Below are 18,004 nucleotides of genomic sequence, written 5' to 3'. Positions count from 1 at the left end.
TATTCTTTGTCGTCTATTTGCAACCTTCAAAAAATATCATAAGCATTTTTATTGAAAATGTTTGGAAATGAGATGAGGGTCAATTCCATTTTCCGATTGCTTGCTAAAAATAATTCTTATAAATTAATAATGGAATCAAATTTATTCACTTATGGCTAATATTGTTCTTAACATATTAAAGAAAAATAGTAAAATATTTGGAAGGTGTGAATATAGTAATAAGAAAATTGGCAATTAGTTTTTAATCGACTGATTCAAATCGAGTAATTTGGCTTGAAATTGAAAACAAGATCGGGTCTTAAGTCATTTGAAATGGGAAACAGAATGCAAAAATAAGGAAACTTATATCCTTGTTTCTATTCCTCAATGAAAATAAATACGTTCAGAACCTTTAGGAAAACCAAAGTGATTTTAAGCTATTCAGAAATAAAGGTCTACAATCACAATTCAGTCCACTTGGCCACATTTCTCTAAAGGGTATTTAGAAATCATATCGAATTGTAAGGAGCAAAAGAAATGATAAATTGGAGAGTACTTAGAGACAGACATAAAATAAAGATGAGGATTACCTTAATGCGGGAAACCGCTTCCTCGGCCTGCATCATCCTGGTCGACTTGGTGGGCTGACCCTCGCAGACCAGCTGCGTGGAGCCCAAGTATTTGGCCCGGAATAGGACTCCCTCGATGAGCACTGCTCCGCCTGTTGAGTTGGTCGATTGTGTTGGATGAGATTGAGACAAAGAGAAAAATATTAGAATTTTCTTCTTCTTACGCAACAAATATTAAGAATAAAAGTGTTTAATTGTTCTGTTTATGTTTCTAATTTTTTCGTTTTTCATTTTTTTTTTCTTTTTTTTGTTTCATGTGTGTTTGCATGTGTTAGGACTTAATTGCTAATACATAATGAAAAATTGTATCTTACAAAGTTGATTGGTTTTTGGTTTTTTTGGTTTGGTTTGGTTTGGTTTGATTTTTGGTTTTGTAATTGGTATACACACACACACACAGACACAGTTAAATGAAGAGTAGAGTTTATATTTGGTTTGATTTTGGTTTGGAACGAACGAACGAACGAACGAACGATGCATGCACAATAAACGGCAAAAATAAATAGGCATAAAAATATAGAAAAAGAAACAAAATTAAATATATATATATATATAGAATTACACATATTATATATACGATTATATCAGATGTTTTTTGGAAATTTACGTTGCCTGCGCGTCTTGCCACAAAAATTGCTGGTAAATACTTTAAAAATTTTTGTTTTTTTTTTTTTTGGAAAATGTGGCAAAATATTAATCAAGATCAATGTTTAGATTGTATTGAGACTTTTGAATTTTGAAACGGAAAACTTTACATTGATATTGATTAGCCACAGCAACACATCAACTACAACAACAATATTGCGCAGGTTACACAAATCTATATACACACATATATATATATATTCATATACATATATATAGATGGATATATATATATATGGCTAATAAGTTGGGCTAGACTAGAATAGCAACAAATTGAACGAATTGAAGGATAAACCCAACGCATTTACCTTCTTTGCTCTTACTCTTTTTCACTTTTTTCTCGCCGCTGTTGCTGTTGCTGGCTGGTCCGCTGCCGCTGCCGCTGTTGTTGTTGTTGTTGGTGATGGCAGTTGTATTTGTAACGCCTACGCCTACGCCTCCAGTGCCTCCCATAACACCAGCACCAACCAATCCGATGCCACTGTTAGCTCCTGTGACCGATGTGATAACACCAGAACCAGATCCACCGACGCCAACTCCAATGCTGCCGCCATTGAGACTTCCATTGTCGAGATCCATTTTGCTAACAGAACGCTCCGATCCGCCGCCGCCGCCATTGCCCACAGGACTACCCAAGACAGTGGAGGCCACAACATCCACAGCACTTGAACAAATGTCCAATGCTTTGATTGGTGACTTTTCGCTATGCTCCGATGAGCTACGCGACACACTCCGTTGTCCCACCACTCCGCTGGCCACCAAATCGAGCAGTTTGCTACCAGTTCCGACTCCGACTCCGCCAACCGGGCCACCAACATTACCAACTGACGACGAAGACATTTTTGGCGGTATTGGCGGTGGCAATTCGGGCGTGGAACTTAGCAAGGCATTGTAGCCATTACGTGTCTTGGTACTCGGCACTTGCTGTTGCTTGGGTGAGATTTTCGAGAGGAGAGACGAGCGCGGCTTGCGATCCCAGCTCTTGTTCTCATCGTAATAGCCCTGATCGTCCAGTCGCTGATGGCCCAGCAGGCGGTCCGTCTCCAAGTCGGTATCGACCTCATCTTCGTCGGCACTGTTGTTCTTCGAATGGTTGTCGGATGAGGATTCTAGGAGTCCTTTGCCAGCACCGCCATCCAAATGACGCGACAGCCACACAGGTGAGTTCAGTGTGGGTGACGGCGATCGCTGCCCGGTTTGACCCATGGTCGATGCCGACACGGAAGCTGATACGGATGCGGATACAGATGCGGATACAGATGATGCGGCCGTCGCAGACATCATGCTACTCCGTTCCGGTATGGGCGGAGGTGGACCACTGCAATTACTTGTGCTGGCGGTGGTCGTCGTATTCGTGGTGGTCATCATTGCGTTGCGTGCCTTTGAGGTTGTCGGCGAGCTACGTTGCAGTGTGGAGCTAATGGCGGCTGCCAATGTTGTATGCTTGTTGCTCGGTTGAAGTAAATCGACATCGGCACTACTATTCGGTTTACGATGAGGCGCCGGTGCTGGCGGCGGTGGTGTCATCTGCACCATATCCGGCCTATGGAAGACGCCTACAAAGACAAAGAGAGAGAGAGAGAGAGATTAGAAATCGCTCATCAATTGGAAATTGAATATACTTACTGATCGAATATAGCGAATCCAATTCCGGATCAATGTTCTTGAACACTTTATTATTGCTATTATTGCTCGGACTCTGGCCAAGGAGTTCACGTTGTTGTGGCAATCCCACAGATGTATTCGTGGCCTGTTTCGATAGACCATTGCTGGGACTGGCTTGGACAAGACCAGCAATGCCAGCGAGACCACCAATGCCATTGCTTTCCGTTGTTGAGGTGGTCAAATTGTGCATGCTATTCAAGCTGTTGTTGGTGGAGATGCGTTTCATGTCCATTAGCATGGAAATGCCGCCACTGCCACCGATACTGGTGCTGGCACTTAAATTGGCCTGATTCAATGCCATCTGCTGTAGATTCTTGTTATTGTTGTTCTCCGTGTCGCTGGTGTGACCCGAAGATAAGCCATCCTCAAGCACAGGCATAGCCGATGCATAATACTTGGCATAATTCGAACAGGAAGTGGATACACCACCGCCATTCATTTCTCCAGAGAGGCCTAAAAATAAAATGCATTTGTCGGTGAAAGTGAAAGAGTACTTAAGGATGATTTTTAGAGTCAAACTCACTATCCAGATCGCCGCAATTGGAATCGTAGTCGGTGGTCTCTGGCGAATAACGATAATTGTGCTGTCCTGTTAGACCTCCACCCACACTCTGATTGCCCCCCAGACTTTGGCCCATGGCACTCCCACTGCCGGTGCTCAATAGCTGATTGTGATTGAGACCATCCTGATCGCAATCTCGCTCACCGCTACTCCGACTGGCTGAATCCAGGAAAAAATCAAAGTCACGCATCAACGGACTTCCGCTATAGTGGCGACGTTGGGCCACCTGCTGCTGTTGCGGCTGCTGTGTGGGACGCTGTGGAGTGTAGCCTCCACCCAATCCAGCTGCACCGACAGCATTACCACCACTACCACCATAGATATGACGTTCTGAACTGAGAATCGATGTGGATGTGGAATTTGCTTGAGTCTGTTGCTGTTGTTGTTGCTGTTGTTGCTGCTGCTGCTGCTGAACGGATGGCAATTGCTGCTGTTGCTGTTGCTGTTGCCGGTAATCCTGTTCGATGGGCTCATCATCATCCTCGGCTTCATCATTCTCCTCATCATCTTCTTCATCATCCTCGTCCAGTTCCTCTTCATCCTGCTCAAAATTGCTATGAAACTCATATTGTATATCCTGCAAATAAACTCAATGAGATAAAGTTCGAAAGGAAATAGTTGATTTTGCTTTCACTTACTATACTATCCACATCGCTGCCATTCTCCATAATGGGTTGCTCATCGGTGGAGGGACATTTAAAGAACTCCTCCAGAACTTTACGTGTCTCGGAGAATTCATAGAGATAATCAAAAGTTGAGGATTTTGTATGTAAACCCAAAGGACCAGAACCAGAAGGTCCACACGATGTTGCTGCCTGACCAGTTGCTAATACTGCTGAACTGTTGCTGCTGCTGGCTACAATCGGTGGTGGCGCTGCAGTTGGCGCTGCAGTTGGCGCTGCAGTTGCCGCTGCTGCTGTAGGCGGGGGCGTGTTCACCTCGTTGCTGGCTGCAATAGCCACAGCCTCGGGTGTGGTCAAATCGGATATGGTGCCAATTTCGGAGACATCATTGCTGGTATCCTCGGCATTTGTATCGCTACTAGTCGGTTGCTGTTTACTGTGGTTGCTGCTGTTATTGGTATAGTGGGGTTGCTGTTGCTGTTGCGTCGGTGAACCGCTGCGTGGTTCACGTGGCGGTGAAATAATCCTCTAAAAAATTACCATAAAATATTTGACGATCATATCTAGAAATGTGTTAATATCTAACAATAAGTACCTGTGGAAATCCTGGTCGTACAGGATAGGATTGTGGTAAAAGCTGTTGTTGTTGTTGTTGCTGTTGTTGTTGCAGTTGATGTGTTGTTGCTGATGTTGCTAGCTGTGTTTGGGCCAAAGCGGAAAGAGCTGCTCTAGCGGCTGTTTTCTGTAATGAACTTGTGCTCATGGGCATTATGGCAGCCATGGGCAATTGGGGTCCGGATGTTGCTGCTGCCGATGGAGCTGCTGTTTGTTGTTGTTGTTGTTGTTGTTGTAAGAGTGTTTGTGGTGGTGGTGCTGATGCAGGTGGTTCGCTTTCGTCCGTTACTGCAGTCACATTATTGCTGCTGCTGCTGCTGGCTGCTACTCCAATACGCCTTGGAGAGCCTTCGTATTCTGTATGAATTTCATGTATCGTTATATATATAGAGAGAGAGAGAGAGCACAAAAAGGATATATGTATATGTAGGGGAGAGGGCCCAGTTGTGACATTCTCAAATATTTTTGAAATGCGGTATTGAATGACAGTTTGAGCCCTGTAAATCATGTTTGTTAGACGTTCTGCAGTTTTTGGACAGATCCCAACGTTAATAATCGTATTGTACATACGCGTACCAGACATCGTGTTGAAAATCGTGCGAAAAAGTTTTTTTCCATTTTTTTTAAAGTACCAAAATTTTGTAAAATCAACAGTGAAAAGGTGTGTGTAATGCATCAAAATATTGTATTTGTCGTATATTTTGTGATTCTATAAAAATTTATGGGATTATGTAGTGTCTATAAAAAATATACATATAAACTTTAAACTATAAAGAGGCCCGGTTATGACTCAGCTGGGGTGCCCAGTTATGTTCCATTTTTTTTTGCACTCGGATTATGTAAAATTGTCAAATTCCAACGTTTTTGTTGGTGTTTAACAACAAGAAAAGGAAATTTACATATTGAGACCAGTTTGTCCAAGAATATTCTGGAAGATCTCGATCGGGAATAATCATTCAAAGTGCGCTAACATGCAAGCAAGTCTGCAAAAGTGACATGGACGACGAGGAATAAAAATCGTTGTCATTTATGGCCATTGGAAGCCATTTTCTTTTGTTTTTTTTTTTCAATGTTTTTGCCATTGAAGGCCTACATAATAAATAAACCATAAAATTATAACAATTGGTGTGACATTCCTTTCATATTTTCTTATTTTCAGTGAATTTCTTAAGGTTAGTCATAACTGGGCCTAAAAAAAGGTATTCAAATTAAATCTGTTCCAAAATTTGTTGAGTAACTCAAATAAACATACATTCTTTGGAAAAAAATTTGGTTAATATTTAAATGTTAAACTTCTTAATGTTTAATTTTCCGGAACTGAAGAAAAATTTTCGAGGTTTTTCAAAACCCGGGTCATAACTGGGTTCTCTCCCTTACATATTTCATGACATACCTATAATGCCATGTCGCGACTCCACGGCCAGCGTGTAGTTGCGTTCCATTTGCCAGGCGTCTAATTTGTGCTCGAGCAATCGTCGCGTTTGCTGCTGTAAAATGGGTCCTTGTGGTTGTATCTTATCTGGAATCTTTGCGTTTTGTAGATTCTGCAATTTGTTTTCCTCTGCCACAATTGAATTCGTTTCGGTTGTTACGCGCAGATCTACAAAATTAGATGTGATGTTGGTAAGGGGTTTTACTTTTTGGCTTGCCTATCAATTAATTGCAATCAATTAAATACAACTTTTTGTTTATTGCCACCCAAAATCAAGCCACTGACTGAGGAGATATTGGCCTGATTGTTGTTGCAGGGGGTGGGCGGAAGACGGGAGGGCTCTGTTTAATACGCATTTATATTTGCCATACACTTCATTACGCATGATTTGCAATTCAATTACCCGTGCCCCAATAGACAACAACATATCCCTGCCCCCCTGCCAGTCCCTGGGCTATTTAATTCATCCAGATGAAAGTCAATGCAGAAGCTTCACATGCATTATTTGAGCCCTTATTCTGTAGGGCCACTCAGGAGTTTAACCAAACGAAAGATGAATCGAAACAGTTTACTCTTCGAGTAACAAACTAGGTAACACATACATATGTAACTCCCTGCCCACATCTTCTTCTTGTGACAGGGAATTCTGTACCCATTGTGAAAATAAGAAAACAATTTGTGCTTAGTAACTCTGTCTAACACAAATCTTTAAGTATAAAGTTGCCTAAGAAGTTGGCTGGATTGAAATCGTAAACTGGGTTTAATAACACAGGCCGACATTTTCGAGGTCATGAAAAAGTGTTCTAAGCTCAACAGGTCTTTTATAGTAATTTGGGGTTGCTGATCACGGCGCTTTACTTAGTTTTTGCCCATCACGTCAGGATTTCGAAAAAAATGCGTTGGAATTATTCAAAATGGCCTTATTTTCAATATTTTCTAGTATAATATAAACAAGATATTATACTCAAAACGTTATTATTTTAACCTATTAATATATTAGGTATGATTTAAACGCAATTTACACATCATACACTTTGGATATGGTTCCAAAATGAGTAAAATTCGAACCAAAAAGTATGCTATAGGGATTCAAAGAATTTGCAACTTGTTAATTTTAAAAAGTTATTGTAATTTTATGCATCTAACAAATTGTTTATAAGTAATGTTGGCAAACAACAGCTATTTTTCTTAAACGAGAATTTCTATAATTCGTTAAAAATGTAGAAAACCAATTTTTAACTTCATATAGTATACTTTTGGGTGCCTATTTTCCAACCCTAGATCCCCTAATTTCACAAAATCTGGATGTGATGAACAAAAACTGAGTATGCAGTCAGAATCAGCGTACTTGAATTAGTTAAAAACACCTCTCAGGTTAACGTCACCAAAAATCATGTCGGCCTGTGTAATTTATGAAATAATTTAAAGATTTGAACCTACATTTGATCTAAGTTGCTATGTCCAGAAATATTTATTTAACAAGACTAAACTTACGTTGCCAGCTTTCGCCCTCCTCTGGGGCTTTATAGACTGTCTCATTGGCACTGCCATTGACCAGGCCTCGATGGTCTCGTGGTTCTCTATGCTCTCGATTTTCGGGCCCATGTCCAATGATTCCATGACGTTTGCGGTTTAAATGATTATCCCGTGTCCCATGCATTCCATCCTGCAATTGCAATTGTTGTTGTTGCTGTTGCTGCTGTTGTTGTTGTTGTTGTTGTTGCTGTTGTTGCTGTTGTTGTTCTAGCAACAAGTGGTCCCGCTCACGTTCGCGTTCTCTATCACGTCCTCGCTCCTCACGTAACCGCAGTTTCCGTTGCTCTCGTGGCTCCCAGTCGCTAGGATGCTGTTGGTCCAACGACGATTTACTTCCATAGAGATAGTGACTGGCCAATGGGGTTAGGCCTTCAGCACATGGATTGCTGTTGCTATTGCTGTTAGCTAAAGTCTGTTGTTGCGGTGTACAGTTGCGATTGATTGGACTACGACCAACGCGTAAAATATGCGATGGACCCGATGGATGTTGCTGCTGCTGCTGCTGCTGTTGGCTGCTTTGCTGACGTTGCTGACCCAGTTGACCCTGCAATTGACTTAGATGGCTATATAATTGCGGCTGAGGCACTTGCTCTCTTTGCTGATGATATGCTCGCCTAGACGAGGCATGCAAATGTTGCTGCTGCTGCTGATCTTGATGCTGTTGCTGCTGCTGTTGCTGTTGCTGCTGCTGTTGATCTTCGCTATATTCTGTGGGCGAGTGCAGCAAGGAACTGGCCCGTGTTGTCGATGGTTCCCAGTAGGTTGACTCCTTGATAAAGGGATTCTGGTTAAGACTTTGTGTTGGATTGCCAGTACCATTGCTGGCACTTGCCGTCCCATTGCCATTAAGCAGTCGATTGTTACTGCTGGCCAATGTCATAATGTTGCTCCGTTTGCGTGGCATATCGCCGCCGTAGCCAAGACGACTCTCGCCTCCTGTGTGATAGTAAAATGAAGCAGGATATCCAGCCGCTGGTACAGCCTCTGCCTCCAATTGTGTTTCGCTTACAATTCCAATGTTGACGTCCGTTGACGATGTCTCCTCTGCCTCCAGATCGACAATTGTCGGCGGTGTCAGTGGGGCACACAGGAATGGATTTGTTGAGATGCGTGGCGTTACCGAAGACAACGATTCTGAGGAATGCGATGAGGCTGAATGCGGCGGTGGCGATTGTGTTATAATATTAACACTTTTATAATAGCTGGGCGTGCCAGTTGGCGTGACCAAGGGGGAATTTGACCCAACAGTGGGCTCCGGTGTGATTGCTGAAGAGTTAAGATTCACATCGATTGGCTGCTGATGCTGCTGCTGTAGTTGCTGCTGCTGTTGTTGCTGCTGCTGTTGTTGCTGTTGCTGCTGCTGCTGTGTCTTGGGCCGGCACTTTGGAAATAGCAAACTAATCTGATCGTTGAGCGGCGGAGAAGGCGATAGCAATGCCTGCGATAAGTTCAAAGGCTGCTGCTGCTGCTGCTGTTGCAGTGAATAGCTATGGGAATTATTGCTGTCACAATCGTGTTCGTGTCCGTTGAGAGAGTAAAAGTTGCTTGCTACTCCGTCAGTTCCTGTTAACGAACCCGTTCCACCTCCTCCTCCTCCTCCTCCTCCACCACCAGTGTTAATTGGTCCTGCTGCTGCTGTTTGCACACTATTTGTTCCAGCAACGCCTGTCGGTTGCTGCTGCTGCTGCTGTTGTTGCTGCTGCTGGTGATGATGTGGGTGGTGATTGTTGTGGTGATGATTGTGATGATGTTGCTGGAGTTGGAGGTGCTGCTGCTGCTGATGGTTATGATGATGGTGATGATGGTTATTGCTACTAGTTGTTTGTCCAGCAGCCAATGTCGTCAATGTTGTGCTGACCATTATTGTTGCCAATAAACTGCGAATAAAAAGAAAAGAAAAAACCAAAGAAAATAGAGACTGTCAGTTGTGGGCTTTAACAATGTTTAATAAGCATTGGTCTGGTAGAAGCCCCCCCCCTCCGCAAACGTTATTGACAGGTCGGGTGGTTGATGGTTTGTTGCTCTACCTTTTGTTTACACGCTTCACATCCCATCGCCGGCCGGGCGACCAGACCAGAGTAGACCATCCCAGGCCATCCCTGGCAGTTGTTTTAATAAATGCAGGCACAATGTCAACCTTTGTCATGTCCCCACCAGCAACGGGGCGTGACAGTAACGAATTCTGTTGAGTCGCACTTGGACCCCTCACTATCAGTGGGCAGGTCATACAGACAGACAGCAAAATATTTAATTGTTCTAGGCAAAATGAAATGCAAAATACAACAACAGCCAATCAATGTCATTGATGCCCTTTTTTTTGGCCATCAATCTGCCCAACACCCACTCTGCGGGAGTATCTTTTGTTTAAATTTCGTTTTATACTCCCTTTATTAAATGCTTTCAATTTATATATTTATCAAGGATTTTAAATTGAATGCTGATTCAATTGGTTTACCGTTTCTATAGCTAAATCAAACTTTTATTACATACCAAGAAAAATGAAAGAATTTTCAACTTTTTTCGGCGTCTATAACAAGTCATATATGCATTGGCGTGTGAAATCAGCGATGCCAAGTCTACGTATTTGTACGTAGATCTACGTATTTCGAAGGAGATCTACGTATCTACGTACGAAGAGACTAAAACTACGTACTTTTAAAAAATATTGAAAACAAATTTTAAAACCCAAAGTTTTTGGGTAATATCAATATATTATGAATTAAATAAAAAAGATGATATGATTTATATTGGATTAGCAGCACTAAATTCCGTTTCCGTTCGAAAAAACGGAAATTCAACCCAAATGTTTCCCATCTTGAAGGAGTTAACCCAAAATTTGCTTGTTTTGCCACATAGCAGTGCTAATGTTGAGCGTTTATTTTCAGAAATTAATTTAATTAAGACAAATAATAGAAACAAATTAGACACGGAGACTTTAAAAGGATTGCTTCACACCAAAAGTGGATTATAGAAAAACTTAGAGCCTTCTGACAAACACATAAAATATTTTAATCAAAACATGTATAAATTTTTGTAAAACATGTACATAAATTAATATGTATAATTTAAACAATGTAATTTGCTTTCTAAAACGACAAATGAAATTAATAACAACGAAGTACAATACAGTTCATTTAAAAATTTAATGGTTTATTAATTTTTTTTATTGTTTTTAAGCTTTAAAAAATAGTACGTAGATCTACGTATTTCAGCAAAATTGTGCTACTTAAAAATACGCAGATTTTGGAGCCTGGCTACGTATTTCTCAAATTTTGACTTGGCATCGCTGTGTGAAATAGAAACTTTCCCCCTTAAAGTATGCAATAGGCTGGAATAATATGCATTGCTTTGGACAAATTCATAACCTTTGCGAATTCATGAACAGCTTATTGCATAATTTAAGCGACGAATGTGGGCGCAGTTTACATCCCCAGATCCACCTATGCTTATACGAGTTCTTCTTTGTTTGATTTAACTCTTTCCAAAAATATATTAATCTTTTGAATAATATAAATGGATTAATGGAAAAAAGAGCAATGAACCTCTTAAAAGAAGAACTCCATTACAGCTTTATAAATAATAAATTGGTCTTTCTTCGCTATCGTTTCCTTCGTTTTACATTTAGAAAAATAAACAATACAACGTTAGCTAGAATGATCATTGGATCGAGCAAATCCGCTTTATCCAACATCAAGTAAGGTGAAAGAACTAAAAGTTATTAAAAGTATTCTTTGGTGTAAATCTGAAACTTTATATGAACTTGAATTAGATTTCAACTAATTAAATAAAACACAATTCTGTGGAAAGATTTTATGTTGAGTCTTACTAAAAGACATTTTTCAATATGACTTTTTCTAGATACATAAGTTTTATTTAAGCTTCAGAAAAATATACGTATCACAGGGCACTCTCATCTAGTGAATGGCAAAGTCCCTAACGATTACATTCAGAGATTCTTGTCCGAGCAGATCCAAACCTTATGCTAATGCGTGCGGCATGTAGTGTTTTATGCCTGTGGGGCCTTAAATATTTTCCCAACAATCAAACTAAAAATTTCAAAAAGGATTAACAACAACAACAACAACAATAGCAGAACAGAAATGGAGAGAGGGTCATAGACATATCGCAAAATTCCCCCTGCCCCCCTGCCCACAAAAAAAAAAAAAATGGAGAAGATATGTTGGAGTTGAAGCTGCTGTTGCCTTTATGCTATCCAATTTGTTGCTGTGCGTCTCGCAAACGCTTTGTGCAGTCGCATGGAAAATATGTTTTCGTTTCTGGAATGCCACACACACACACATACACACACAGACATATACACACATAACTGAAACCGAAGGAAGTTAACAGAGAGGAACGAATGTTCGTGTGCGCCGCACGCTTCGCTTGGCATTAAGATGGTTAGAAAAGGGCCATAAACTGGGGGGAGGGGTGGGGACAGTTACCCCCAAAAATCTACAGAGAACGTAACACACCAGCTAACAAGGTATAACAAGAGCTGTAGCAGCAGTAAGAGCAGCGTAGGAACGTAGCTACGATTTTGTTTACGGCTTTGCAACACGATGTGGAAGGCGGACTAGAGCTAGGCCAGCTTTATCTAAAGAGAAAGAGAGAGAGAGAGAGAGAGAGAGCGAGAGCGAGTTGGGCAAACATTTTCATTGCCTTGACATTTATGGGCTAGCCTGGCCAGTTTAGAGAGTGACTGCACAAAGATGAGAGAGGGGAGGGTAGTGAGTAGCTGCCACTCCACGCTCCATTCATCTTTGTAGCTTCTAGCGTTGGCATCTACATCAATCTGTCGCCTCGAATCCGAAAAGAGATGGAGAGAGAGAGAGGAGCTGCCTGTTGCCATTTTGCCCGTTGACGGGCTTTTTGGGCCAACTTTGAAATTTGATGCCTTGGCTTGTGCTTAAGCAGATACTGACAGGACTCTGAAAGGATTGTGCCTCTTTATCTTTCTTTCATTGCTTCGTTTTGGCCATCTGCATATTCTCTCACTCTCTCTCTTGTTTGTTAGGCGTTGACAAATGAAGCAAATGGAGGCGACACCAACTCATTTCAGATCAGACATCAAGAAGATGCTTACTTAGTTACTTTATCAACGATTTTTTACTAAGCCTTTTCTAATATTCACCATATAAACCTTTTGTATGGTAGGCTTTACTTTAGTCAACAACTTTTGGAGTAGCCCTCGTGCGTGTGTGTGTATAGTATATGCATATGGGTAAATTTTTGATCGTTGTGCCAAGTGGTTGTAATGAAAATTTCATAGAGTCCAGATCCGCACACTTGCAGGCAAGGTACTAGCCCAGATGAACCCACATCCACAATATGGGGATAGGGAAAAAGGGGCGAGGACATAGAGGACAGAGAGGGCACTTTCTCTGTCAGCTGCATAATTAAGTTACAATTTCAACACGAGCAATGAGCCAGGCAGAGCCAGGCATCAGGCATCAGGCACCAGGTGGGCGCATGTTCGCGTCCTTGGAGTTTTATTAACTTAATGCCTGCTTAAACGATGCGTTGTTGGCAGCTCTTTAAATATTTAAAATTCATTTTAGACACACACACACACATACACACATGGATATGCATGTGTGTGTGTGTGTGTGTGTGTGTGTGTGTGTGTGTGTATCTATCAGCTAGTCACAAATGACGTACGGATGTACACATAACGTATACGTAATGCATTATTTTATAGCATAGTTTTAGGGTTGCCTTTTTTTTGTTGATGGTAGCTCATTATTTTGTGTTTACGATTTACTATTCTGAGAGAGAGAAAGAGGGAGGGAGAAAAAGTTGTACTATAAACTCATTTAATGTTTTATTTGCTCAAAATATATTACTCTAACTTTAACAGTTTAAGTTTATTAAATTTGGCTAATAAAAAATTAATAAAACAAGCTATTAAATAGTTGGCTTTTTGGTAAATTTGAAACTTTTGCTTAGTTGCAATTTGTTGTCCTGAGGCAATTTCACTTGATTTTGATTTGTTTTGTATCGATTTGTGTAGTAAGGTGATTTGAATCGTTCTCAAATTCTAAATGGGTATCTATCTCCCTTGGGTCATCATTCTATTAGCCCATTTAACCCCATTTCGAGCCACCCAATTCTTGGAATACAATGGAGAGAGAAGGCAAGTGGATGGGATGGAAATGAATCAGAATCAATTGCAACTGGCGTGTTGAATGTGTGTGCACAGTTTACACCTGATGTTGACGCAATGCCAGTGCCACGTGGCATGAAAGGTTACTTTACTTTTACCCGAGGCACACATACATACATACATACATACATACGTGTGTACATACATATGTAGGCAAATGACCGCACCGTCATTATGGCGACGGTTTAGATGCAATTACAGCAATATACACACATAGATGGATGGTATTAATTATGCAAAACACAACACGGACTCCAGGAGTGGGAGTAGTAGGAGGAGTCAGCTCTCTCTCTCTCTCTCTGTCTCTCTCTGTTCTCTGGCCAAATGCACGCAAGGGTGGGGAAATGAAACATGCAATTTGTTTGTAACCTAAATTCTTTGTATTTTCATTGTGCAATTACTGTAAATAATAGGAAATCGTATGTGTATGTATGATTTGTGTATGTGTGTGTACTTGAGAAAGAGAGAGGGAGAGAGAGGGAGAGAGAGAGAGAGAGACAAAGAGTTAATACTTATGACTTATGTTTAGTAAATTCAAGTGGTTATTTTGTTTTTTTTGTTTTTTTCCAACTTGGCATTTAATTAAGTTGTATGTAGGAGAAAAGGAGAAAGGTAAAAGGAAAGGGAAAGCATAACGAAGCGATCTAAGCGGCTTATAAATGCAGCACCAGCAATTTGGGTTAAAACCCCATTTTGGCTAAGAAGTTGTCAGGGTAAACGTCTGTGTGACAAAAGCACAGGAAAACAAACCGAGACAAGAGACAGGAACACAAAGCCAAAACGCAAAGAGAAACTGTCAACTCTTTCTTTAGCAGAATATTCTATACTCTTTCGTTTCAATGTTTTCTATACCTAATTAACTGCTCATTTCGTTTGGACAACAAAAACAAATTCAAACGAATGGCTAAATCTGCTCTAGGCTTCGTTCATAGTCGTAAAGGCCATTGGGTAAGGGTATATAAAAATGATTGTAATGAAAAGTGAATGTGACTAAGATGTTGTTTGTTCTTGTTGTTGTTGTTTCCGACTATGACGATGACGACGACTACGTTTAAGATGATAATGATGGGGATGATAATGGCATGGGCGTGGTGAGGTAGAACGTTATGCTGACAACAGCCATAACGGTAACTGGTAACAGTAACGGTAACACACAAAACGCCAAAAAAAAAAAATAAGAAAGAAAAAGAAAACACACACATCCACACCCACACAAAATAGATGGATGAAGAACGCGAAATGAAAGTAAACAAGCAAACAATGAAGCGAAAATAAAGTGAAAGTCCTAAAGTGAAAGAGCAACAGAGAGAGAGAGAGCGAGAGACAAAGTTCGTACCCTGTACCAACTAAGTAGGCAACTTAAAATTGCGATTTCGATCTTGCCACCTTATAAATTGAAATGAAATTGAATAAACATTAAGTTCATTCCCGCAGGTACATACATCTATAAGCAAAATAAGGGAAATTGGTATAACAAAATATTAGAGACAAATCGAAATTGAAATTTAATTTTCTCAACGTTCCGAAATTTTGCAACACAACTCAAATTTCAGTTAGATTCGTTAGCTTTAAGTCTTGCGTGTATATTATTGCAAAGAATATTTCAAAACATCTTCAAAATTGATTTTTTGTGTAGTTTTTATTTTCGATTTCGTTAGACTTTTCTACTCTTAATTTTAGTATATTAAGGTTTTATCTCTATATCCCTAGAGCCTAGAAACTTTGTTCTATCAGCACAGAATTAATAATTATTAAAACATATTTTTACAATTGAAAATATTAAGCCATTTTGTAGTATACTTTTAGGGATACTTGGTACTTGGACCACATATGTGTTTCATTGAAATTAGCACCGATTAAAGTTCGAGGACTTAACACTAAAACTACTTGAGATTTACAGGCCTTGTTCTAAAAGATATCATATGTATATTATATAAGTTATTATTTATTTAAGTAGCTTCTATTATTCTTATTTCCCTTCTATTTATGGTATGGTAAATATGTGGGACTTGAAAAAATATTGATTTTCAACTCAAATTGTGTTAACTTTGCCCTAAAACAACAACAAAAAACTTGAATTTTTCGATTCGATTGTAAAGCACTTTAAACATCAAAGCATTTGGTCATATTCTATTTCGTTTATGGTTAACTTTAAGGGTGAAAATGGTTAAGGCTTTAAGAGTTGCTTTTTCTCCTCCCTTCTTAAAAGTTTGTTTTTGCTCACTGTATATCCCGAAATACACATATACATATGTTGTGTGTGTGTGTGTGTATGTACACTTGAATGCTGAATGACTTGACTGAAATGCTCTTCATGTTTTGGCATCGGCAACGTGCCCAGAGCCTAGCCAGGTGGATGATGTTGGCCAATGGTTGGATGGATATATATATATATATATATATATATATATATATATGTATATACTTCATATGTCATTCATACGAAAATTGCTGCCTGCCAAATCCGTGTGACATATAGGTAAGAGTGTTTAGTTCTCTCTTTTCTTGTCAACCATTAATAAAATCAGTTTAGCATAAATTACAAATGACATGGAGAAACTTTTCTTCATCTGTCTCTTTCCCTCCCTCTCTCTCTCTCTCTCTCTCTCTCTCTTTCTATCTAATCGATATACATGAAATCCTTAAACGATGCGCCGTGTCGATTCATTCGTGTCATTCATAGGCGATTCATTGGCAAAACTTTTGCTCTACACAGAGCGAACGAATCCTTTTTGACTATGGAGTTGTGAGTGTGTGTGTGTGTGTGTGTGAGAGATTTGACTATAAAATGTTTTTAGCCATCATCTAAAAATCCTTCAGCTAGCTTTACTGTGTCGGTGTCAGTGTCGGTGTCGATGCGTGCTGAGCTGGTTTTATGGCACAAGTTTTCATTGGCTTAATGCATATTTAAAATTGGATACATTCACCATTAACCATTCACTGTTCATCCGCTCCGTTCCGTTCTAGGGAAAGGATAATGCGTCTTTGAGCTTTAAGCATTTAAGTTGATGGCTGTAAAAGTTTTTTAGTCAGTCCAAGAGACCCATTATCATTGGAGGGAATTTACTATAGATGCAGCTGCAGCAGCAGCTAAAGTGCATGCAATCCATAAAGTTCTACCTTCAGACAAGTGAGATAAGGGGGAGAAAAATTCAACGTACATGGACTAATGTGTTTTGAGAAAGTGAGAGAAAACTTTACTTCTCCCCACGCAGCAATTCACAGACTGACACACATAGATGTACATACATATGTATGTATGTGTGCGTGTACAAATACTTTATGGAGAGAGTGTCCAACATATATACTGCTTATTTATCTTTGCCTCACCATCTCTCTCTATCTCTATCTCTCATTCCCCTTGTCTATCTCTCTCTCTCTCTCTTTTTATATATTGCCATACTTCATGCTGGCTTTAATTCGCCTTCTTTTGCTGTCGTCGTCGTCTGCCTTCAATTATTGGAATGCTATTCCAGTCACGTCTCTGCGTGTTTGTTGTATGTTTTAGGCCAATTTTTCGCTGCTGTTGCTGTTGGTGTCTTTCGTCGACTATAACGATTTTTGTGTGCCCCCAAAAACGAACTAAAAAGTTAACGGCCCCAAAAACACCACCTACATGCTCTCACTTCTCTCTATCCGCTCCTGTGTCCACTTGCCCCATGTCGTCATCATCGTCGTCGTCATAAAAACCCCTTTTTCTATTTCTATTCACAACTTCAATTGCGATTTGCTCTAGTTCCACTTTTTGTTTTCTTTCTTTTCTTGTTCAAAAATTTAACATTCTGCCTGAAATGTTTCATAATGACAGAAAATTAGGTTAGCTTTGATCAAGTTAAGACTTTTCAAAAGACCCAATCTGAATGGGATACAAAATTTTGAACTAAATCTAAAAAGAAAAAGCGTTTTCTCTTGTCAAAAATTGATAATTTCACTTTCTCTTTTTATTATTTTATAAGTTTTTTGAATTTTATAGTAAGATTTTCTAAGAAAATCTCAAGTTTGCTTTTGGAGTCTGAATTTCTTGGGTCTCCTTGACCCAATTTCCATTTCCAACTTACTCACTTCAGATTCACTTTGCTTTGACTTGGGCCAAGCAACTAACTAACCAACTAACTAACTAGCATTAGCTAATGTTTTGCGAGGCTAATTAAC

At 39.9% G+C, this 18,004-nt stretch overlaps 1 protein-coding gene across 1 annotated transcript in view; it reads right to left on the bottom strand.

Annotated features, from left to right (window-relative positions):
* LOC6641324 (putative mediator of RNA polymerase II transcription subunit 26) overlaps positions 1–18,004 on the bottom strand; it is a 28,378-nt gene that overhangs the window by 2,903 nt on the left and 7,471 nt on the right. Inside the window, exons 2-11 of the mRNA XM_023175262.2 lie at positions 7,645–9,563; positions 6,112–6,318; positions 4,699–5,075; positions 4,119–4,631; positions 3,900–4,057; positions 3,787–3,833; positions 3,442–3,750; positions 2,880–3,371; positions 1,562–2,809; positions 570–700 (exon numbers count right to left, since the gene is read on the bottom strand). Of these exons, the coding sequence (XP_023031030.1) occupies positions 570–700; positions 1,562–2,809; positions 2,880–3,371; positions 3,442–3,750; positions 3,787–3,833; positions 3,900–4,057; positions 4,119–4,631; positions 4,699–5,075; positions 6,112–6,318; positions 7,645–9,547 (5,385 nt within the window). The 5' untranslated portion in view covers positions 9,548–9,563. The remainder of the gene's footprint in view (positions 1–569; positions 701–1,561; positions 2,810–2,879; positions 3,372–3,441; positions 3,751–3,786; positions 3,834–3,899; positions 4,058–4,118; positions 4,632–4,698; positions 5,076–6,111; positions 6,319–7,644; positions 9,564–18,004) is intronic.

Source organism: Drosophila willistoni (assembly GCF_018902025.1).
Source record: "Drosophila willistoni isolate 14030-0811.24 chromosome XL unlocalized genomic scaffold, UCI_dwil_1.1 Seg141, whole genome shotgun sequence".
NCBI lineage: Eukaryota > Metazoa > Arthropoda > Insecta > Diptera > Drosophilidae > Drosophila > Drosophila willistoni.
Note: the sequence above shows the minus strand (reverse complement) of the source record. Positions and strands in the feature narration are given on the sequence as shown.